Source organism: Gadus morhua, chromosome 14 (genome assembly GCF_902167405.1).
Source record: "Gadus morhua chromosome 14, gadMor3.0, whole genome shotgun sequence".
Classification (NCBI taxonomy): Eukaryota; Metazoa; Chordata; class Actinopteri; order Gadiformes; family Gadidae; genus Gadus; species Gadus morhua.
The window spans coordinates 21,798,613-21,824,728 of NC_044061.1; the positions used below are offsets into that span (position 1 = coordinate 21,798,613).

General features: G+C 40.2%; 2 protein-coding genes across 2 annotated transcripts; both read right to left on the minus strand.

The window, feature by feature from the left end:
• Window positions 1-9: 9 nt before the first annotated feature.
• LOC115558715 (tripartite motif-containing protein 16-like) lies at window positions 10-1,788 on the minus strand. The gene is made up of 2 exons (XM_030377094.1): window positions 720-1,788; window positions 10-590 (listed from the first exon to the last, which is right to left on the minus strand). The coding sequence occupies exons 1-2, from the start codon at window positions 1,786-1,788 to the stop codon at window positions 37-39; spliced, it is 1,623 nt and encodes a 540-aa protein (XP_030232954.1). The 3' UTR covers window positions 10-36.
• An 8,898-nt stretch (window positions 1,789-10,686) lies between these two features.
• Window positions 10,687-11,731, minus strand: LOC115558717 (E3 ubiquitin-protein ligase TRIM47-like). The gene has a single exon (XM_030377095.1). It carries the CDS (start codon window positions 11,729-11,731, stop codon window positions 11,063-11,065), a length of 669 nt encoding a protein of 222 aa, XP_030232955.1. The 3' UTR covers window positions 10,687-11,062.
• Between the last annotated feature and the right edge of the window lie 14,385 nt (window positions 11,732-26,116).

The window sequence follows — 26,116 nt, forward strand, 5'->3', positions numbered from 1 at the left end:
TGTGTGTGTGTGTGTGTGTGTGTGTGTGTGTGTGTGTTAATAAAACCGACACAGACAAACTGAGGAACCAGGCACTAACACAAACCCAGGGTAGAGGTCCTGGGTGAAGGTGGACTGGAAGGTGTGGATGTGTGTCAGTGTGTCTGAGGACCCTCCTCCACCTGGGGACACTCTGTAGAAGGACAGAGTGCCAGCAGGCCGGTCCAGATACACTCCTACTCTGTTAGAGTCAGAGGGGGGGAGACGTATCTCTGTTACACTATTGTTGTACCGTGAAATGTAAACACCATCATCAGAACATTGAAGCCTCCAGGACTTGTTGTTCCCTCCAAGCCTACAGCCATTACCCTTTCCTTTCCTTGTGATTTCTCTGTATGTCATTCCTATAGAAACACGTCCTTCCCTCTCTACCTCCCAGTAACAGCGGCCAGTCAGACCCTCTCTACACAACACCTGGGACCGGGAATCAAATCTCTCTGGGTGATCCGGATATGACTGGTCCCCTCCAACCATCATCACCTTTCTGTGGTCCTCAGACAGCGAAAGTTGTATGTGGGCTGTGTTTGGGTCCAGTGTGAGTTTACAGGCATCTGATGGGAGTAGAGTAGAGTAAGAGCGTTCATTTTGACACACTTGATTTGGCTCTTGGACAATACACATTTTCATAAGAAACATGATGTCAAGCATCATTTTCATCATTGTGTTGGGATGACACTTACACTTAGTTAGAGTTGATTTCAAGACAGGCAGCTTCTTCATATCCATGTTCAGTGTTTCCTCCAGCTGATCCAGGGATCTCCTCAAGGTCTCTAAGAATGACGGAGGATGGAACTCCACCGTTGTCCAGTCCCTGGGGGGTGGAGGATTCCTCGGGGTTGTAAAGGTCTGGAGGAAGTGGAGGTGGTCTTCAGTGTGTGAGAGCTGCTTCACCTCTGAGCTTCTATTGGTCAGATCTTTTATTTCCTGCTCCAGCTCCTTGATGAGGCCTTCAGCTTGTTTCTCTGCGGATTTCAGTTCCTCTTTAATAGTTTTGTTGAGATTATCACGGCACTTTTCAATGCAGCGCATCAGAGCAGTGAGAACCTGCACACCATCGGCTATTGCTCTGTCTGCGTCAGCTCTGCTGCATTTGAATGTGTCTTCGATCTCCTGAATCTTTCGTTGTCGCTCCTGGATCATCTGCTGAACTTCAGAATCTATCTTCCCCAGCTTGGCTCTCTTTACTTCATATTCATCCTTTAGGGGTACAACAGGATGGGACTTGTGGTCCATCTCTGTGCAGGACAGACAGACACACACCTGTTCAGCATGGCAATAGAGCTCCAGAAGCTGTTGATGTTTCTTACACATCCGGTCTTTCAGACGGTCCATAGGCTCGACCAGCTGATGTTTCTTCAGAACGGAAACTCTCTGATGGGGCTCCAGGTGGGTTTGGCAGTAGGAGATAAGACACATTAGGCAGGACTTCAAAGCCTTCTGCTGGGTTCCAGTACAGACGTCACAGGGAACTTCTCCTGGTCCAACACAAGGCTGCTCTTTTGCCAGTACAGACTTTCTATACTGATCAACCATCTCTGATGTGAAAGTATTGACCTGTAAATCAGGTCTTGTGGGAAAATTCTGGTTGCAAACAGGACATATGTGCTGGTCTTTGTCATCCCAGAACTTTGTAATACAGGTTCTGCAGAAGTTGTGTCCACATGGTGTGGAGACTGTGCTGTTGAACACATCCATACACATGGAACATGAAAAGTTCTCCTCACACCAGGATGTGTTGGAAGAGGCCATTCCTAGAAAACATTTGTTTTAGTTAAAAAACAATTACAATTTTTTTGTGTTTTTTATAAATACTTTATTAATACTACTTTATAAAACGTACATAATAATATTAACAAGTATTAGAAGAATCATACATATTATGTGTATCACGTTGGTGGTGAGACATACTTACTTTACATTTTTAAAGCCTTCAGAACAGAATTAGATACGATCAATTAGTAGGGATAGTATAAAGTACACCGATTACAATGATAGTAATCAACTTCAATGTGTAGTAACTTAAATACATATCTTAACATGTTGTGGAATCTGTTTAATTTAGTAATTATAGTTTTACATAGTTAGACAATGAGAATATTTTAAAAAGAATATGACCTCAAGCAAACCGTACCTAATCTTCTCCAGGATGACAATGTGTGCTGTCCCGTGTCGTACGAAAATATAAAAGTAAAAACACAAGGAAATAAAGATCTGCTGATTAAAGAAATTCTGGTGTTCACCAAAAACACAACGTTAGTCTTTAGAAAAGAGACAGAACGTTAAAAAGGGTCTCTAAGGTGGTAAAGGTAAAGATCGAGCTGCTGGGCTTCTCAGCGTGGAAGACGGATCAAATGAGGAAGCAGACTTTGAACGACAGCAGGTATTTGTCAGGGCTTGGCTCCCACCAGAACACACAACCATATGTTTATCAAGTGATGAGATAAGAGGTTTGATGAAGCCCATTTAAAGCTATAAAGCCACCAGGTCACAGGGATGACATTTATTCTGTGTTTAAAGATTGAAATTGAAGTGTTACCTCAAGGGCATATGGTACTGCTGTGGCCTACTTTATATTGTGATGGTGAAGTGATCCCCAAAGTATCATAATACAACTGGAAGAAAAGCAAAGGAAAAACTATTCCTACTCCTAAGAAGAAAACTACCAAAGACTTTTCAGAGTAAGGAAAGAGAAAAAGCCAATAATGACCAAAACGATGAATCATACATACATAGAAGTGTCAGCTTTTAAAGTGTATCCATGCTGTCAGAAACGGAGCGGATCGAGCCAGGCCACAGAGCAGGTGCTGAGAAATTGCTGTTTGTTGAGGTCCTTAAAATAATCAATGCTTAATTTAGGATGATAATGGTTTGTTGGGATTATTGTTGGTTGTGCGTCACTGCACTCAAACATGGGAATTATATACTGTCAGAGGCGGACAGAGTACACAGCTTCCTTACTTGAGTAAAAGTACAGATACCCCTTGCTAAATTTTACTCAAGTACAAGTAAAAGTACTACAGTCAGATGTCTACTTAAGTAAAAGTACTGAAGTACTTGTTTTTAAAAGTACTTGAGTATCAAGAGTACAAGAGTATGTTTTCTAAATATTGCATTACTACTGCCACAGTGCTTACATTAATGTATAGAAACGTCCTGCATGGAGTTATGAAAAATGTTAACACCTTGGAGAATGTAAAAGGAATTGAAAGTAAAATCAAGTAATTTTCATCTTTTTACCATGGCAATAGCACAATAGTAAACAGTATAACAGTATACTCAAGAACATAAAAACAATTGCTCAGCTTACATAAATATGCAATATCAGAAAAGAAAATTCAGCTAACAATTCTATGTATGTGTGAGTTTCTCAGTTTTTTTATCAATCAAATCAACAATCGTCTCTCATCTAATTCTGACCATGGAGTTGGCTTTGGCGGAAAGCGAAGGTGATTGCTGATAGGCTGAAGGCTGTCCTAATCAGTTTGAGAGGGAATCACGTTTGAGAGGGAAACAACAAATTGAGGGTTTCCGTGATTTTTCTTTTCTCCTTTTATTTTTTATTTTTCAGAAGGAGTAACGGGTAATCACGGTCATGGATAGAAATGTAACGGAGTAAAGAGTACAATATTTGCCTATCAAATGTACTTGAGTAAAGTCATGAGTACTCCCAAAAAATGATACTTGAGTAAAGTACAGATCCCTCAAAATTGTACTTAATTGTACTCAAGTAAATGTACTCCGTTACTGTCCGGCTCTGTATACTGTCATGCACACACACACACACACACACACACACACACACACACACACACACACACACACACACACACACACACACACACACACACACACACACACACACACACACACACACACTAACTCCAACCAAATTAAACTGTTCTACAGCCCTCAAATGTATGGCAGGCTAAGGTGACTCAAATCGTATGCTCACACATACAAGATGGCCACTCTACAAGCCCCCCTCTGATACAGCAGAAAGACCCCCAAAATGACATGGAAAATGGCCACTTCATTTGATTCATTGAAAGCACACTTCTATTGAAATGATGTCTGGGAAAATCCGTGGAGAGCTCGTCTTTTAATGTCTTTGTTTAAAAACATGCTAGACTGGAACACATGCTGGTGACGATTATCTATGTTGATAATCGAAAAAAGTCCTACCCAGTTGCGTTCTCAGATGAGTCTCAGTACAGGAAGAAAAGGCCCGGGTGAGGTTCCCGCCCCTTGTTATAGGTTCTGCCCCTTGGCTGGGTCCTAGTGCTTGACTCCCCATAACCTTCCCTGCCACATATAAAACTCTAGTTCCGCCACTGGATACAGCTGCACACCTTTATGTTGTCAAAAGCGACCGATAGCCTTGTACCGCAGTGCAAGTAAGCATTGACTTGTATAGTATATCTTCCTGTACTGAGACACACCTGAGAGAGGCTGGTGGCTGGTTTGGTGTTTGATTTGGTTATAAACATAGACTGCAGGGGGGGCCTTGTAGAATAACCATCTTGTATGTGTGTTTAAGCATAAGGTTTGAGTCACCTTAGCTGGCCATTAGTATAGGTACATTTGAGTGCTGTAGAACAATTTAATTTGGTTGTAATTAGTGTGTGTGGTTCTAATCATAATTGGCCAACATATTTGATGATTACATCTTCTTCTGCTTATCTAATAATCTCCTACTAACTCCCTGAGAGCAGTCTAGCCCCACATTATTTAGGTTCTTTGATTGTCGATTTATTGTTGATTTGATTTTTGTCTTCAATCAATAAAGGTATTCAGAAAGGTATGCACGCACACACACACACACACACACACACAACCCGCCACACACGCATGTTCGCACGCACAATCCTCCACACACACACACACACACACACACACACACACACACACACACACACACACACACACACACACACACACACACACACACACACACACACACACACACACACACAGAACTGAATAAGGGGTGTATATTGGAGTCATTCAGAAGTAGTAATAAAGTGTGGCACACTCTGGCTCAATATGTATTTCTCTATTATTTGGATGAAGTTTAGTCCCTCAGACCTTCTGCAAGATCAACAATAAGATCCAGGCCATGCAATAAGATACACTGCATGGCCATACAATAAGATACACTGCATGTTATATAGGCTCTACAATAATAAACACTGCATGTTGTATAGGGCCTACAATAAGATACACTGCATGTTATACAGGCCCTACAATAGGTTATAGGCACTGCATGTTATATAGGCCCTACAATAATGGCGCATTTCCACCGGCGGGTACGCTTCGGACCCAGAATGCCTCAGCCGAGTAGTGAGGGTGCCGGGTGCGGTATAGCCCAGCTCAGTTACAGCTTGCGTTTTCACCACCGACAGTATCCTTATGGTAGGGCGGGGTTTAAGCCAGATGAGCAAAGAGAAACAATGTAGGAAGTCCAAGAAGGACGTCAAACTTTTGCGCAACATTTTCTTCAATAAACAAAGCTTTCGCCGTTTCCAGAGATACCTTGCGGTTACTGTGTTTGTCTGTTTTGTCCCCCCTGACGCATTGAAGTGATGAGTACGGCTCAATACGGCTCAGTCAGGATCACGCCAACTTTTGGAGGTGGAAACGTGACCTTTGCCGGTGGAAATGCGCCAAAAGATATACAGAATGTTATATAGGACCTACAATAAGATACAGGCACTGCATGTTATACTCAATACCTTAGAGAGGAACTTTTAATTATCCGTCGGTCTACTCTATGTTCAGCATTCTGAGTTATTAGTTCTCTACTCACCTTTTCAACATATAATGGCCAAGTGATAAGATAGATGAGCGATTTAGTGTGACTGTGAGAGGGTTATGTTTCTGTCTCTTTGTTGAGTGACCGAAGTGTATATTTTATATTTTTTTGCTAAGTTCAACTTTGGGAAACTGTTACAGAATGACCAGCAAAGGGGAAATCATAGTTGAAACCCAAATGGCTAGCACTAGTTCTACAGCTAGCCTTCAATAAAAAGTAAGTGACAAGTTAATCATTTTGTTTTAATTTAACTGTGTATTATTATTGATTGACTTATTTATTAATATTTATGTTTAATTCGGGATGTCATGGAGACGTACTTCACCCATACTTCTACTTGCTGTAGTTTGGTCTGGCTTTGCGAGACTACACTACCCATAATCCTTAAGGGTAACAGCTCAGTTTCCGTGGAAAAGGTTGGCTTTTGAGTTATTTCTACCACTATATTGTCATTTATATTACGTGGACCAAAACATGATATTTTGATCCGGCTGGCTAATTAGCTAGCTAACATGAGTCTCTATGAAATTGCATGAGGCTTAATAACAATGTCACTCAGGAAGCTGGAATAGGGTAAGGACGAGCGAAGTGGCCGGACGGCTCAGGGATTACTAGCATATTTTTTTATGTTGTGCGCAAACATTTAAAAATACTCTTGTTGAATAAGTTATTTATTTCAAAGTTTAGTCTATGCCTCCTACTGAGTATTTGCTACACTGCTCCTCTCTCCCCAAACTAACCTATTGTGGTTTAAATAGTTTATATTAATCAAACTCCTAGGGCTCTAGTACCAAATAGGCAGCGTTGTTGTTAACCGTATCCTGGCCAACCTGTCACATGAACATCATTAGCTTTTCCTTTCGACCACTTGCATTTATAAATTATTTTAAATCTGAATTAAATCAGGTTCAATTTAATGAAAATCTAAATAAAACCTGATATCAGTGTCTTTTAGTAGGAAATATATATCCAACATGGCAGTATAAAAATTGCATTTATTCAAGATCACACAAGAGAGATTGCTGTTATACTGAAGGCAGAATATACAAGCTGATCAAAGTGGTGCTGATATTTGGTAAAACAGAAAGACTTGGAGTGTGATATCTGTATGTTTCAATTTATTTTGCAACCAGTGAAATAAGAGTCTGTTTTAGTGGCATGTTTGATTCCAATGAGATAACAGCTTACAATCAGTAATGTAATTAATGGTTATGACATGTAGAATCCCACAAGGTTCGATCTCATGACTCTCTTTATTCAACATCTACATGCTCCAACTAGGGCAAATCGTGCAAAATAACAATAATGACCATCATTGCTATGCCGATGACACGCAAATAGCACTATCACCAAATTACTATCGGCCCGTATATCCAGTGCATTTAGCATTGGGCATTGAGAAAATCAAAGAATGTAGTACTAAAATTTCCTTCAACTAATTGAGGACAAAACCGGGATAATTGTATTTGGTGCTAAAAACTGAAAAGCCTGCAGTAACCCAACACCTTCACTCTCTCTCCCTGAAAACCTCAATCAAATCCAGAAATCTAGGGGTTATCATGGATTCAGTTTAACATTTCGACAGACACATCTAATCAGTTACAAAATCTGCCAATTATCACCTTAAAAAACTTAGCAATTCTTAAATCGTTACATTGGCTCCCAGTATGTCAGAGAATAGATTTTAAAGTATATAACTGATATGCTTCCACTACATAAGCCTTCTAGACCACTAAGATCTTCTGAGACCAATCTGTTAATTATCTTTCCCACGAAACATGGGAAAGCAGTAATTAGTATGCAACAAATAGCTGGAATTATCTCCCTGATGATTTAAGACTAGCCCCAACTCTGACCACTTTTATGTTTGCATTAGCTATGATGCATTTTTTAACTTTGCCTTTGTTTTCTTTCTTAGTATCTATTTTTATTGTATTACTTCATTTGTTGGATGTATGCTTTAGCTTTCTGCTAAATCTTAAATACATTGCACTTTCTACAATGCATATATATATATATTTTTTAAAACTTTTTTACTTTGCCTTTGTTTTCTTTTACTAATCTATTTCATTTTATTATTTCATTTAGCACTTTGAGTTGGCGTTGTGTAAGAAAAGTGCTTTATAAATAAAGTTCCCCTGCATTTCCTTGCTTTATAAGAAACATCTATAGCAGAGTGATGCATGTTCAGTTAAAAGATAAATTAACTTGGTCAGAACTTACTGTTGTATAACTACAATCAATCAATATTTAACATAAACATAGCATCTTTGATTTAATCTTTGTAAGACCTGCTTAGTTAACCGGGGTGCTTATGATCCGTTGTGACTGAGAGGGTGAAGAGCCACTGCATCCGGGGGAGTCAGTTAGAATCTGGGGCCTGACGTGTGTCAGGCCCCCATAGCAAAATAGCAAAATTGCCTTAGTCATATTTTGGCTAAATTGTGACATCTAAACTTGCTCTACTCTCCTAACGCTGTTGATTCACTGTGCCTCATTGGCTTTAATCCAAGCCAATCAGAGTGCTTTTAACATTCCATAATCACTATCTCCCTAAGTCATGTATTTCCCCTTGGCGTTTTTGAAGCTAAATACAAGATGCAGGCAATTATTGTATGAGTCTTATGGTACGTTTTGTAGTTGAACAAAACACAGTTGCTGTTGTAGCTGAGCAATTCTTATTTTGTAAGTTACCTTTTGGTGCTTTACTTGAAATTGTTTGTGTGTGTGCGTGTGCGTGCGTGCGTGCGTGCGTGCGTGTGTGTGTGTGTGTATTCATCTATGCATATATATATTTATTTATATATACATATTATATTTATATTAATGTAGTATGTGTGTGTGTACGTGTGTGCGTGTGTATTTATCTATGCATATATATATATATACATATACATATGTGTGTGTGTTTGTGTGTTACTACAACCGACACAGACACACTGAGGAATCAGTCCCTAACACAAACGCAGGGTGAAGGATATGGGTGAAGGGGGACTTGAAGGTGTGGATGTGTGTCAGTGTGTCTGAGGACCCTCCTACATCTGGGGACACTCTGTAGAAGGAAAGAGTGCCAGCAGGCCGGTCCAGATACACTCTTACTCTGTTAGAGCCAGCGGGGCGGACACATATGGCTGGATTTCTACCGTTGTACCAGGCTGAGTAAACATCATCATCACAATAAAGTATCCAGGACTTGTTATTCCCTCCAAGCCTGCTTACATCACTCCTTCCTTTCCTTGTGATTCCTCTGTATGTCACTCCTATAGAAACACGTCCTTTCCACTCTACTTCCCAGTAACAGTGGCCAGTCAGACCCTCTTTACACAACACCTGGCTAAAGGAGTCAAATCTCTCTGGGTGATCAGTATAATCCTTTCCAACCACCTCCACCTTTCTGTTGTCCTCGGACAGAGAGAGTCTTCTGTGGGCTGTGTTTGGGTCCAGTGTGAGTTTACAGGCATCTGATGGGAGAACAAGACATGGTTATGCTGCTGAACAATTACTACTATTATTATTATTATTAGGTGAGTTCTGCATGCAGTGCTCAACTATTGTTCTTCTTAAGTTTTATTATTTCTTTATTATTCTCTACAAACTTTGGGACCCTACTCCTTGAATGATTTTTCACCTAGGGACTAACCCTAACCCAATTTTAAAATGTCAAAATGTCAATCGCACGCTTCTATTCAGATTTTCCAAATATTTAAAACTTTTAAGATATTCTACTTATAAATATGAATACATATATTTATTTACAATGAAAGTCAATGAGAGGATGGCGAAGCTGTCCGCCCATTGTCTGACACTTCAACTACTTCTGACTTTGTATCTTGTGTGCTATGTTTTGACCAGCATTTTGAAAGTTAGCAAATGGGGGGTATTCTCTGCAACTTCCTGTTGTAAACACTTTCCAGTGGTAGATATCTTGGGACCTAACCTCAAGCGACTGTGTCGATAAAAATATGCTGTAATTTTTGTATTTTGTGTTTTCATATTTTAAGATGATTAATGAGGAAATTACTTTTTGTTAATATTAACAATTCCAAACATTGATCTGTTATTTAACGTCAAAACTAGTTAATTCAACAACGTCACATGGCGGGTTGTGCCCCTGCAGACTTGAGGAGTAAACCCCCTTCTAATTTGCCCAGGCTGATTTTACAACCTCATGTTAGATAATATATGCGGCATGAGGGGAGGCGAACACAGCTATTGATACGCACATTGTGAAGAAGAAGAATTAAGGTTTAAGTCCCTGTAAATTGCATGCTTCCAACAAGGTGTGTGTTTTGTTATTTACCTGTATTATGTTCTGTATGCTTTGTAATTTTTGATTTTATGTCATGATTTCTGTTATACTGTGTGTGTTTATCTGTATAGTTTTCACGATGAAGTTGGATGCAAAGTCTTCAATAAAACCTGTTGCAAGGAAACACCTGTGTCTGCCGAAGGCTTGAGAGGGATTTATAATGAGTGTGGTGTATGTTTTCACACATTTGACAACCAGCTCCAGCTCTTTTCGAACCCTATGTGCAGCTTTTTCTGAAACCTTAACCACTGTAACAACTGAAAGATCACATTTGATTAAACCTGTAGGCGGAAAAACAAGGATATATCCTCCCTTTAATAATGTGAGTAGCATGACTTTTTTGATATGATTATGTCTAATAATAATTAATAATATATAATTAATAATATCAATATAATAATACCTGGTTTTCAATTGTATAGAAGTTCGATTAATTGTTATTGCGATCATTATATTTGTATTAATATAGGGAAAATACTTAATGTAAACCTTCATGAATCAAACTTAGCAGAAACTTACATTCAGTTTTTGTTGATTTCAAGACAGAAAGCTCCATTTTCAGTGTCTCCTCAAGCTGATCCAGGGATCTCCTCAAGATCCCTACGTAGGACGGATGACTGACCTCCACTGTCGTCCAGTCCCTAGTGAGTGGAGGATCCTTCAGGGACATGAAGGTCTGGAGGAAGTGGAGGTGGTCTTCACTGTGTGAGAATTGCTTCACTTCTGAGCTTCTATTGGTCAGCACTTCTATTTCCTGCTCTAGCTCTTTGATGAGGCCGTCAGCTTGTTTCTCTGTGGATTTCAGTTTATCAGCAGTTTGGTTGAGATCAGCGCGGCACTTTTCAATGCAGCGTGTCAAAGCATTGAGGACCTGGACACCATTGGCTATGACTCTGTCTGCGTCAGCTCTGCTGCATTTTACTGTGTCTGATCTCCTGAATTTTTTGTTTTCTCTCCTGGATCATCTGCTGGACCTCATACTCTATTTTCCCCAGCTGGGCCATTTTCACTTCATATTCCTCCATTAGAGGTACAACAGGATGGGACTTGTGGTCCATCTCTGTGCACAACAGACACACACACACCTGTTCAGTCTGGCAGAAGAGTTCCAGAAGTTGATAGTGATTATTACACATCCTGTCTTCCAGACGGTCCATAGGCTCGACCAGCTGATGTTTCTTCAGGCCTGCGACTCTCTGATGAGGCTCCAGGTGCGTCTGACAGTAAGAGATAAAACACACAAGGCAGGACTTCACAGCCTTCAGCTGGGTCCCAGTACAGACGTCACAGGGAACTTCTCCTGTTTCAACACAAGGAAGCTCTTTGACTGGTACGGAGGTTCTGAACTGATTAACCATCTCTGATATGAAGGTATTAACCTGTAAATCAGGTCTTGTGGGGAAAATCTGGTTACAAACTGGACATTTGTACTGGACTTGGTCATCCCAGAACTTTGTAATACAGGTTATACAGAAGTTGTGTCCACATGGTGTAGAAACTGGGCTTTTGAACACTTCCAGACAGATGGAACATGAAAAGTTTACCTCACACCAGGAAGAAGCAGAGGCCATTTCTAAAAAAAAAAAAAAAAAAAATGTTAATAAGCAATTCAATTGTTTTCTTTTTTTAAAGAAATAATCTCATTTTACATTCATAATATTAATAATATTAAGGTAATGTCCCAAATGATACCACCAGGTGTGAGTGTGATTAGCCGTTACGAGCATCTTCTGACAACACAAGTGGGCATGTCCACCGTCCTACATGTATGACGGATAGATGAGAAACGTTTGCTACAGTCCACATGGTGGGCTGGTAGACTGATCTATCCAGCACAGATCTAGGAGGATACGCCCACTTGTTATTCCACTAAAACACAGGAAGAGGCAGATTTTCAAAACCGCATGTAATGGCTAATCACACTCACCTGGTGGTATAATGTTGGAATGCTATTAATATAGCATACATATTGCATTGGTGGTGGGATGAGACTTGACTTACTTAAAGCCTTCATTTATTAAATATTAGGGAAATATAATTAGATGCGATAATTTAGTAGGTGTAGCAGGAGGAAGACAAAGATAATTAATCAAATTGCATTTATTTGTAATGTTTTTGTCATTAGTCGCTGAATATTTATTAAAATAATAAACAAAATAATAAACATCTATACATTTTTCTTGTGGAAGTGGATTTGTTTAGTTTGAATATATTTAGATAGAAAGAATAATAATCAAAAGAAAATTTCGATTTAGTAAACTTTACCTTATCCTGTCTGTGGTTGAAATGTGTGCTGTCCCGTGTCGTATGAAACTATAAAGGTAAATATGTAGGGAAAATAATATCTGTTTAATGAAGAGATTTCGGTTTATGACAAAAAACACAAAGTAATGGTTTAGAATAGAGGCAAAACAAAATGTTTCAAAAGGTATTGAGAGTAAAGATTGAGCTTCTGGGCTTCTAAGGGTGGATGACATGACAGGATGAATATACAGTATCTATTATAGTATGTCTGAAATGTTTATGATGGTTCCAAAGGTCTCTGTCAGGGCAGGGCCTCCAGCAGAACACACAACCTTAACTGATCACGGATAAGACAGAACAAGGTTTGAGGAAGTCCACATATCAAGCTATAAAACCACAAGGACCCAGTGATGCATGAACTGTGCAACTGAAGTGTTACTTCAGCTATACAGTGCTTTTTTATTGGCAGAGGAGAAATCATGTTAATTCATTAATTTCTAATTGAATGATGCGTAATCAGTTGTGCTTCGCATGCAATGTCGTTGTGCATTGGGTTGCTTTTGAAGTAGCGCATGCAATAGATATTTTTCACTTGATAAAATTCCCTTTCCACATTTCCCTCCATAATTGTGTGGCCAGCGAAGCACAGTCAACAAAAGTGACACATGAGATCCAGGAAATCCAGGATAGAATCACAGGGCTACTTTCTAACAGATTTTGTTTCGCAGGCTTGAGCCGTCAAAAACAACCTTGGTGCGATTAAAATGAATGTCGCTCTTTGGAAAAATGGTATGCTGTCCAATTCAGCTCCTGTAAAATATTGCACCGAACCACCGCATTCAAAAGAGCCATAGGCTACAACTAGTGTTCTATGTAGTATGTTAGTCCAGGCCAGCTATTTAATATTTAACCCAGTGCCAACTACAGATGAAGGAGCAACAAATTGCAATCAATGTTTTCTTTAAGTGATATTTGAATGCTCATTATTGTCCGGAGCCATAATTCCCGCATTTTAACTTTATTTCTTTCGGCGAGACTCTTGTTTGGTCATGGTGAAATGTTTGTGAGTGAAAACAAATAAGCATAAAGACTTTATTATTTGTGTAAAGTTGGTAATTAATGTGTTTAACCAGTGGCACAGAGAAGCCAAGATGCAATAAAAAAAGGATGATTCCTCATGCGAGTAATAGACTTTGAGTACATAGTGTATACATCGGAAGTATGCTGGATAGATCAGTCTCCCAGCCCAGTAGACTGTATCAACTGATAGGCTCATCCATCCGTCATACATATAGGTGCACATTCCCAATGGTGATGTCACTAAGGCACAGGGCATGGTAGCATTTGAACGGCATGTAAGGACACACTCACACCTAGTGGTAATATAGGGCCCCTTTAAAATTGTGTCATTTTATAAATAATTATTGTGCACAAAAAAACAGAACTATATATAGAAATATGAAAAAAGCCTCTTGACAGATATTCGTGCATTCCTCTAATTTCTAATTAGTTCCCCTGATTTACGATCACTTAGCTCATGGCATGTTGACATGTCGGCTTGTGGAACTCTGACGTAATTTGGCGTGGGCAACTGTCACACTTTCAAATGATCTTTTAGTAATAACTAATTACTTGGGTCAATGAGAACAATTAATTTGACAATGCCCATGAGAACTAGATCTGCTTATTGAATGAGCTTTTTATTTTTCAGGATAAAAAGGGAATATTCATATATCATTTTAGATATAATAATACTTCTAATAAAACTGCTAATGAAACATTCAGGAAAGCTCTGCAAAGGCTTCTGGACCTCTGAACTGGGTTACAGCAGAGGCATAAACTGTTTGTGGAGCGTAAAATAGCAGGGCCATTCTTCTTCCTCACTCTGTTCCGCCTGTGCTATCGGCCAACAATGGAAGCAGCTTGACTCGGAGATGACACGGCGGTCCTGTCGGAACCTCGTAAAAAGTTATTCACTATTAAAATGCAGTGATCCTATTGGCCCACCTGGCGGCCTCTATCCATCAACTCCGCCCCTCTCTTATAGCGAGCGATCCAGTTCAGGACTCTCCGCTGTGGCTGCCTGACAGACGAATATTTGCTGACATATAACCCGGCACAGTCAAAGACCATTACCCTGTTGACTGATGGGAGAGCGGCTGTGACTTAACACTTTTATTTCCTCCATGCAGCTGAGCTCCTTGACCAGCTCAGCGGACACATCCTTTCAAGTTGCATCAGTGGGTCCATGACTCTGCCTCTAAAATAATATGGCCGCTTTCATTTGGCCTCTCCATCTTGCCTCGGTGATGATAGGCCATCAATAACGTCCGGATGGTTGAGCACTCGGCTGAAGGTGAAATATATTTGCGGTGATTGTTTGTATGATCGGGTCCAAGTGGAAGGATTTCAGTTTACAAAACCCTAGCTTGTAGGGCTACAGAGCCGGGGCCGGAGAACAATATATGTCAATACGCAATATTCCATCAAAAGAAAAGGCAGTTTATATTCCGGTGCGGTGGCCTGCCGATACAAGTTAGCACAAAAGGCAGTTTTATGCATCCATGGACTGGCAGGGGGACCTGGTGCATCCCCAAAGAGTCTTAATGAATTTACCAGTAGAATCCTTAAGCCAGGTTTGTTTATTTATATTAGATTGTCAGTGAACTTGTGAAAAGTTAATTTTTTGTACTGTTCGCCAACCTGTCGAATACTGTTGATACTGTTACTGAAGTCATTCTTGGAAGCATTTAAAGTCGACCTTGAGGAGTTTTAAAAATCAGAAAAAAAAATTATTAACTCTTTATTAGATTAGCTTGATGCCCTATACTAAATGAGAGCATGGAAACCGCCAGCTTTCCTGACACAGTGTTCTAAATTATTTATTTTTTTCGTTAATATAAGTTCGTTTTTAAGTCGACTTAGCTACTTCATCCTTCCGTCTCGCTTTTCGATTACACAATTTCTTTGATTTCTTTAGTTTACTGCAAGATTGTCTCCTATTAAAACATTAGGAACATCATATTAACCCCCAAAATGTGCTAGCAAAAATTTTTATAAACATCGACATGACAGCCAATCTGTCTTGACACAACACATTTGAATCGAGTGGCCTTGTTTATCAGGACATCAATGTGAGAAGTCTTTGGAGACTCACGTGAAGCCTTTCATCCGCCGGAGCACTGAGTCTCCCATGGAGATACATGAGGTTGAGCTAGCCTAGATTTATGTTTTGGCAAGTGAACCAAAATTGTCTACCGTTGTCAATATGGGTATAACCCAGTGGATTAGAAACAGATGGATAGGCTACGTGTTCATTTATGCAAATGTATTTGCTTTTAATTAATCTTGAATAATATATGGAGATTTAAAGCAGTATTCATCATTGGGGGTATTTACAGTGAATGGGGGTTAATGGAAATGGATGTCTGTTGTCGTGCCAATGCTATTTCTCTTGTTGGACAATGGTGTAAATGGCAAGAGGCAAGAAATTCGGCAAGATTAATTTGTGTACTGCAAGGGTTTTCTGGGGGTATTACCCGACCAGACATCCCGTGGGTGTATGTTTTTTTGTTGGTCACATTGATTAATGTAGACTACTACGGCAAACAGTCAGTTTGCTAACTTGTGACTATAGAATAATCGGTTACTTTTCAATCTTAACCGGAATGCCAATATTTTATTGATTTAACATCAGCTGGCTCAGCCTCTTCTCCAACCTAAACAACAGTGAAGGCAATTGGTCAAAACCATCCAAAATGGTTCAATGGTCCAATGGAGCTTGACCATTCAGCTGGTCCAGCTCCCCTATCGATTGGTGTTTGAGAGAGCAATACTCTGTCCTTCACTTAGAGTCATTCCAATATATGTGTAGGGTGTGTTTTCTTTGTCTGGTCTTGTGTTACCGAAGTGGTCTGCAGCAAACCTACTTTAAGTCCCAAGTTCCAGGGGAAAAGATTGTTAGCTCCAATGTCCAGAGGCGAATAGGTTTAATCTGCCTGGGAGGAGATGGTGTACCTGCATATAAATGGACACAAGGTGTCAGCCCCCACTATTAGGGTTATTTGTATACAAACGATTTTTGAATTTTAAGTCATTCTGATTTTTGGTAGAACAAAAACATGTTTTGTGTTGGGGCAGAATTTTCTAATTTTCTTTATCATGCAAAACATTTTTTTTTTTATCCACTTATGTAGTCAGACAGTTATGAATATGTCTTAAATGTTGAATTACCTCATGATGTTTAAAACACAAATACATGTTTGTCCCTGGGCTCCCAGACCCATTACGACTTGAAGTCATGGTGGGTTGTCTCCTGATCTAACCTTATCCAGGCATCTGAACGGTTTGATCCATCAAACTCCGGCCAACACCTCTACTCTATCTGCTCCTCACCCTCTAACCTCATAATTGCCCCGCCTAACCCCCTCTGCCCATGTGGCCTGCCCCTGTCTCTCCTCTCTCTGCATATTGCCTCTCTCTCCGGCTCTGGGGAACCCACACCTCGCCTGGCGCAGGAGCCACTTTATTTGCAGCCCCCCTTTGTCCTCTGACAGCTAAAGAAGTGACAAATTGCTGTTATTATGAAAAGAAGGTTACTTCTATACATGGGTCCGGGTATTGAGAAGCTGCGGCCGCTAAATCATTGTCAGGGAAACTAATGATAAGATATCATAGGACTGAGGACAAGCATGCAAGACAGAGTCGACCTCCCGCATCCTTCATCAAGTTCTGTCTTTTTTCGCTCCACATTCATCTTCATTCTGTATGGAGACGCGCTTATTTTGCTTTGCACTCTCAGAAATGAATCAGCATGCTGGGCATGTGAATGCCATTCTGCCACATAGATTTATAAGAGATTCGCCTCATACACTCTATCAGCTCTTCCGGTTATGAGGAATTATGAGTCTCATATCTGCAGTACTTGGTTGACCTGTTTTGTAAACTCTCCCTGCAGTAAATGGACAAGATGTGGTTATGTTACATCTTTGTCAAACTGCATTGAGTGAGGGTCAAAATCCCAAAACGAACAGAAACAGAAACATTTTCTAACCAATGTTCAATTATAACAGCAAACAAAAATGCAGAATTTTTTAAAATGAATGCCACCAAACTATTTACAATATATAAAAAGATACAGTAGTTTGTCTTTTTTTCGCTATCCAAAGGTTTGTCTCAGTCTGGCACGGCCTCGAATGAAGGGAACTTGTTTATATAGCTCAGGCCCCTCCCCTTCCTGCTTACAAATGTGGGTACGTGGGACCCATGTTTTTTCACAGGCATATATACTGTGTTGTGACTGCTTCAGTCACAACACAGCCGTATAAGCTGATCCAGAGGTGTTACGTCTTGAGCAGGCAAATTGCCGGAGCAGATTTCAAGGAATATCGAACCCTGTTCGCATTCACACAGCACCCAATACAGGAAATCTTGGGGAACTTTGCAGGGTGAGACTGCATGTGTCAAAGAAGCTTAATTATGCGTGTTAAGCTGATGTAGAAGTTCTACACAATAATGTGACTGAAAGTTAAATATTGAATCCCTCCTATGGAAATCCAAACAAACGATAGCTTAAGGTGCAGGAACTGAATGTAGTAAATATTCATAATTATGATTCATATTTTAAATGCAAGCTTTGCTTGCCAATGAAAAGCATAGTATCAGAGTGTCTCATTTAGTGTTTATAGTCAACCATATCCGACATTCGGTTCCTACTAAGCTGCCTCCTCATCCATTCAGAGGCAACAGTTGTTTGAATTCTAGTTGAGGGGGCAGAAGGTTCAACCAGTAGCGACAGCAGTAACATTGGATCACTGAGATGCTCTCTATTTAGTCAGCAAGCATCAAGGTTCATAACATCATACGTTTTGCCTCGTCAAAAGCATTAGATCCCTGATTCAGGGGTTCACTTCCCTACTCTGTCTTGGTTGACAAGCACTAATAACACTACCTACAGCGGGTTGTTCAATTCATTGTGAGTGACACTGAATCAGTCTGCACTGACTTCTTGAAGTAGGGTTTACTGTGGAATTTTCTTTTCCAGTATTTTTCTTTGCAATTTATTCCCACCCACACCCCACACACCCCTACCCCCCGGGCCCAGAGTCCATACGCCTCTCAAGACAAACACAGGGTCTCTCAAGCAAGTGAAGATACACAAACTGTATTGTCTGCTTAAAACACAAACACACACACTAAACACAGCCTATTGTGACAACAGAGAAACCAGCCAGCAGCCATCATATAGAGAGAGAGGGGATAAGATACAACAGTTCATTTGGCTGCCTCACAGGCATATGAGGCAGCTGTTATTCTTTATGGTGTAGCCAATGGTGTGCGTATTTATCTTAATCCCGGTGACTAACACCACTAATTATTCATTACGCTCACAGTGATTAGCCGGATGCTATTCCCAATGAGCGAGAGCGTATAGTCACCATCCTTTGATTAATATACCAGTTCTTTAACCCCTCATTTTCATAGCGTCTTCCTGCTTCATTGTTTTACTATCAAACACATCTCATAATATTCTGCTGATGACCACTATAAGATGTATTACACCATAAAAAATCCTGTGTTGCTGGTGTTTAAATACTAAATATACCTTGATATCTGCTCTGACTTCATTTGCTGTTTGTCAAATTAAAGTCATTCGGATTGCGTACTGTACACCTGTCCTGTTGCATTAGAAGTTACAGCAAATATCCATACTAGTATCTACATGTTTGTTCGGGAATTGGAAACAGGCAACATAGGCAGGTTAGGTTTCCCCTAACACAGAGCAATTTACTGGTCTTGCTACGCCACCTACTGTAGTTGGCTTTACTGGGCTCCTCAGTCACCAAGACACATGTTTGAGTAAGATTAGGCAAGATGTTAAAAGCCAAAAAGGTGGTGATTGCTTACATGTACGAATTCTCGTTGAGTGTGTGTTGATGGCTGGTTTACCCTGTGTGTATGGATTGCCCAATGCACCACAGGTGTGCAGCCTAAAATATGTACTAATAACAGCAAATATATATATATATTTGAAGATTTTTTAGCCAGCAACAAAAGCTGCACTAACACAACCCCCTGATGTCCCCAAAGACCAAATAAAAAGCCTCATAAGATATTTGCTCTTTTCTAGTGTGATTGTCCGCAGACTCACCAATAAAACCCAGTCTTATCTCGTTTTATCTCCTTGAGGTCAGACGTTCTGATGATGGAGCAGAGTCCTAGATTGTCCTCTATCCCCTCTCCTGCAGTCGCTTTACACTGACTTAATTGAAACACAATCCCTTGGCTAAGCCCTGGAACCAATGTGTATTGCAGTTCTAACAGCGGAGTTATTGATAGTCTTTGATGGCTGAGCAACGTGTTTGTAAAGGATCTTTAACTAAATTACGCCACAGTTGATTGAGCCTCCATCGTACTCAGCAGCAGTGCTTTGGAAGCGTAGTTAATATCAAAACAAAATGACATTGCGTTAATTACACACATCCTAATCTTTTGATAATTACAGTCGATCCGCTTTTGATTTGTTTTTATACTTGAGAGAGACGGTGTCGGGATGCAGTGCAAATAGAGGCTGAAATAAAATATAAGGTTTAACCGCACTACAAAAGAGAAACATTAAAGACACAATACATTGTTTCCAACTCCACTGAAACCAATGCAAAAGCATTTTCTGTTAAACCTTAAACTGTCCCCATGACTACAATACATTTCTTCCCTGAGTCTTTTTGGATCAAAAAGCGAAATATTTCTGACTGTTGACTCACATTGTAGTTTGACTTTCTACAGTATTCAAATATAACAGAAATTCGCAATATCAAACACCAATATAATGAAATGATATACATATATTAATAATAATACTTGAATATAACAATTGTTTTTATTTGTTATTTAATCTTATATATATTTTAGTGACCGGCACCTCAGGGTTTATTTTAATTGTAGTTACTTATTAATAAATATTATAATGTATAAATATATAATAATACACAACTAAATAAATAATAATAATGCAAAGAAAAAATATAATTATATGAACGTAAGTAAATGCCAATTTGTCCATGGGTCACTAACAGTAGCACAACACTAACAACAATATAATCTGCTCATTCACTCTCAGCATTGCAAACAACCATCTCCATCCCATGAAATCAACCTCACTGTCGTCATTGCCACCATAATTAAAATTACACCCCATCAACCACCAACAGAAGACATCTTAATAGTAGGAACATCTTTTATTGTAATAATCATAACTAATCAAATGATCAAACTAAATAATAGAATAAAAAAAAAAACAGAAAGATATCCAGTAGCCAGTATGTCCGTGATGTAAACAAGATCAACATGTGTCGAGGATGTTGAGCCCAAAGCCAAATCCCTCCGCCCCCCCCAGCCAACACGAGTCCCTCATCACATCCCTCCTCTCCCTGTTCTCCTGCTGCTGAACCCTGGCTGGCGTTTGTGCACGGTGAACCGGCAGTACAGACAGCTGAAAAGTAAACCTACAGATAACACGCGGCAACTCCCGCCACAGGAGCCCTTCGGCGAGTCCGCCAGAACGACCCAAAAAAAATGGAACATCAGGTTTCATAAAAGGTCAAGATTTGCTGTGCGGCAGCCAAGCTCCAACATAAATACCCGGTAATACCGGCTGCTGTGATTGCTTTTCTCTCCAGACGCTGTCAATTGTGGTCGGGGAAGGAGGGGGACAAGCGTGGACGGTATTAAGTCTGCCGTGCGTCGATGGCCCTTGTCAATTGTCTTCCCTTCCCAGGCGCTTCCTAAAGCCCCGGTCTATTACCAGCCCGGCCCAGAGGACGGATCCCACAGCTTACTGCTGATGGAGAATAATAGCACATTACGTTCCTTAATGTTCCTGATACACAGGACGCCACATTGGCAAATCTCCTGGGATCCCCGCACATCTTTTGTTTTCTGCACCGTGTACACCTCGAGAGACACACTCACGGGGACACACACGGAGGTCGGTGCGCGTACACCTACGCCTACACAGACACATACACAGACTCACACACAGACACACACACACATGCACACACATATACACACACACACAACCACCTTCTCCAAGTGGGAGACAGAAACCAGAGGAACTCATTAGAAAGGATAAATGTTTTGTACTTCTACGACTAGATTTTTGTCTGACATAAAAGGGAATAATGGTCTTTATATAACTTGTGTGGTGTGTTTGACAGCACAGAATACTGTTTAGTTTATGTTATTGTTTCACTGCAACATCATAATGTAGCTTTACTGGCCCTATTTGGGTTATGGCATAATGTCTTTATCAAGATGTATACAGGCCTTACTGGTTCTTTCTTTGGCTACAGTACATTAAGAGAGCTGCATTATTGTTTCACGTCACTGAAAGTGAGATAGTACCATACACATATTGAGTGGTAGTGGTACGTCAGATGTAGAATGATGCTATGGGAGACACCATGGCCCAAGCAACAGATATCAGGGGTCATTCCTGTGTTCCCCAGACTTATATGGCACAAGGTTGGGGACCTCTATTGTTGGAACTCGTCAAAGGGGCTTTGAAAATAGTTGGGTTGATGGAATTACTATTGGTTCTAGTTTAATGCTTCTTTAGGGGAAAACAAGCCTAGTAAACATGGTTTCGAATATAACTCTAATTATCTAACTCTAACTCTAACACTTATTTAATCCAGTTTGATTTGACCTCTGAGCACATTTCTTTCTGAATCCATGACAGATTGAAACTTGAAACACAAAGTGTGTTATAGCAGATGTGCTCCCAGATATCATATATATCTTAGATTCCTTTCATCAACTAAATGATTAATCTTAAGGCTCACAACTAAGCCATCAAATAAACACAGTGGATATCTAGTCTGTGAACAGCAGCCAATAGCGAAGGAGCTCTGTTTAATTATTCATATGTAATTAAGCCGAAATAATGCAGTTACTCCAAAGTGGCAAAGCAAACAGGCGTATGGTTATATTAATAAAGTACGACTTACTTGTGACTTACTATAAAAATCTGCACAGCTCACTTAGTTTGAGATGACTGCTTCCAACCTCTGTGGATCCCTATTTCTGGGAGGGGAAAGCGGGGCTAATCCAGTCACCAGGCTTAATTAATCAGGTGTCTGCGTTGACAAATGACCCGAGAGTTGCAACATTAATGGAATCATTTTTCTATTTTCCGCTGAGATGAGAAAACCCAGGAGAAACCCTTTTTTTTTTCTTTTTCAAAACTATAGTTTGACTGTGGCGCAGAAGACGAGTTAGAAGTTAAAGTTGATGCTGTTTGATGGCTAGTCGGGCCAATATACACTATTCAATATGTTCACGGTACCATCTCATGCAAGGTTGCTATCCTGGTACATTTAAAAGATTGATACGTTTTTGGCTTCAATCAATATGTACAAACAAAATATATATATCTATATAGATATTTGCACATTGCATATAAACATATTGCAAAAGGAATGTGTGGAATATGCAAGATAAATGCAGTTCTTACTGAAACTTTGAGTTAACAAAATAAGTTCTTCTCCTTCGCACATAAGGAAGAAAAGGTAGGCTATAGACTTTATGTTCATAATATTGACCTGCACATTTTTTTGATACATTAACTTGCAGTCTGTGGTTTAGTTGTATCCGATCTACGACAGATGCTGTAGATAACAGTGAGCTTATTCTGGAAACTAATCCAGTTTTGGTGCTAAAATCCCTTGATATAATGAGCTCACCCTCGGGGTAAGGCTTTAAAAAACCAGACAAAGCATAGTGGATGGAAATAAAAATACTAGTGCCGCGTTATCCGCAATCTGAGGTTTGGTGAAAAGTGTAATCTTAAACAGGACAATATCAACACACGTTCAATGGACACATGGAAAGCCTCTGTTTACACTGTGAATCTTTGGGTTAGTTAAAGGAATTCCTCTGCCAAGAATGGCTACAATTCAAACATTGCCATACAGTTTAAATGATAATGGCCTGATCCATATCGATTGCTTTCGGTATGGCGATTCGGAAGGGACTGTGGAGTTATCTGAGGAGGGCGAGCTTTAGGGAGTCACTCAGTCCAAGGTGCTGACGGTGTCATCAGGAAAGCGTTGGTCTCGGAACCGTTAACGATTTGCCTAGTTTCACTGCTCCCATTTTTATATCTCTTCACATATGCCTTCCCTTATCTGGCACTCGCTTTCATAACCTGAAGGTCTTCCAAGAACGAGAGCCTTAAAGGTTAAGCAAAGACTCCGGAGTGGGAAATGGAAAGAAAGAAGTTCTTCGTTCCTATAAGGGGAGGCTAATGCTTAACAATGCTGTAAATTGCTTCGGCTAGAGCGGGCAGGCAGGAGCTATGGAGAGGCGTTGGGGGGCGGCAGGGGACCCCCGTTAGCTGCTGGGGAGTTCAGCCCAACTGATGACTTCCACTAAACTCATCTCCGACCGCCGCAAACGGATCTCAATCACTTACAGCAGAAAAAAGGTGTAATTACTTCTGCGAATGATGAAGCGCCACGGAGCATTTGGTTTGTGATCAATGACGAGGGTAGGGGGGGTCGGGATGCTCCAGTAACTGATTTTTCCTTTGTCTGCGAATAACTTTTCCTACGTTTACTTTCATATTTCTAATAGCTAACATACATTCTGTAAATACATGTTTTTTACGAATACCTCAAGATCATAATAATCACATTATACAGGAACATTTTATGGTCCATATTTTGGTTCAGTATTATTAGGTCACATTGCGTGCTGCAGCAGACAGGCAAAAGCCTGAAGCTGCCCAGCTCCTGGTAATCCTTGAAGCACATGGACACCTCTACAAACGGTTCTTTGACTGGGGGCGACTGGAGTGGGTGGACACCCTGCCTTCTCCTTTTTCAGTGTTGGAATTATTTAAACAGTGTTTGTTTCAGGCCTCAGCTTAACAAACTATTGATTTTGATATTTTCTAGCCAGATGAAGGCTACATCATGAACAGCCTTGGCCCTCAGAAGAGCGACAAAGGAGCAGGGAAGGGAAACCCCTGTCAATTAATCAACTTCTATAACAGATTACAGATTCAGATTCTATAACAGACTACACTTCCTACCTTTGTCATGTTGCACGTTTGCAATCATGTATTCTCTGTGTTGTTATGCCTTTTTCACAACATGAATCCATAACTACTGTGGTGTGCAGAACGAAAACATAAAATAAATAGATTGTTACCTATTTCAACTAGTGTAATGTAATGCATATCAGAAGAAAGAGAAGAAGAGAAACAAGCAGAAGGAAAGGAAGGGGAAGAAGGCAAGCCAAAACTCTTCCAACTCTCTGTCCATAAGGGTCTACGAGGGCTGACTGAGTAGGGGCCAAGCCACTCCTGCAGTCACAACTGCAGGCCTTCAAAGTGAGGATGCCGGGCACACTTTCTGTCACCCTACTATCAATGCGTGTTCAATCACATTTCCCGTAGCACATCTAAATAGGTATAAATAGGTACGCTGTTATTAAAATCTGGCTGTTGTTCAATGACTGTGAAGAAGCAGGTATATGGGGCTGTGTTTGACGTCAGTAAAACAGCACACACATGGTTTCAGGGCAGGTTAATGTGTCACCATCTTTGCTGCTTGCCAGCCTATACGTCCAAGCGGGAAAATTGCGACTCACCCCAAAGTCAAAAGCTAGGCGGATTTAGGCGGAGTACGATAAAGACCACAACAAAGAAAATGAGCTACTTAAGTTGGATACATTTTATATCTATCCAATATATATCAAATTACTTTGGCAACAACGCATCTTTGCTTTTCTCTATGAAGCAATGGAAAAGTACTGTTGGGATCATTACCGCAATCGATGTTGTTATTGGCCTAAATCCACTCTTTGTATTTGTAGTGGGCTACGACAGTGATCCTCGCCTGGCCACCAGCACATCCCCAGCTCTTGTCTTTCAGTCAACTCGTATGAATCCGAAAAACAATCCGGGAGGGCCCAAGATCTCAGCGAATGCTGATATTGTTTACAAACCTCTACAAATGTTTGTGTTTACACGCAATATGTATTTACATATTTAGCCAGAAGCTAATCAAATTACACACAAGCAGAGTTCCAAACATGAGCGTGTTGCTTTCAGAACATTTTATGTTTCTTATGCTAATAACAAGCTTATAAACAAGCCAAATAGGAGTAAACATTCCCTATGGTTCCAAAAATTAAAACAGTTGTTGCCGTTTCTTGTTTTCCTTTGCAATGCATCAGGGTATAGGACTGACAGTTTCAAAGCAGTTTGAAGATAAGAGTAAATAAGTAAGTAAGTATATCACTATGCTCTCTTTATCAACATAATGTGCTGGGGTTGAAATGAGTCCCACATAGAATCTGTATGTGCCGATCATGTTTGATATAATCTCCAGAATTAACTCATGGGCGTTAAAATCAGTTTTTCAACCAAAAAATCAATAAAAACATTAGAAGACAATACTCTGAATACACTGTGTACATGCAGAAGCAATAAAACGGATAAAGAGGGCGTATGTGGGCCTCTTTTAATGACACATTACCGTCCGTTGCAGCACTGGAGATGCGGCGAACCTGTCATTTCCTCAGGGGAGGAAATAACGATGTAGGATTGTACTTTTTGCTGAGATGTGGGCAGCTCAAATGAACCCAGTGCTTCTCAGCCAACCAATCCCTTCTGCTGTGGATCTGCCACACACACACAAGTG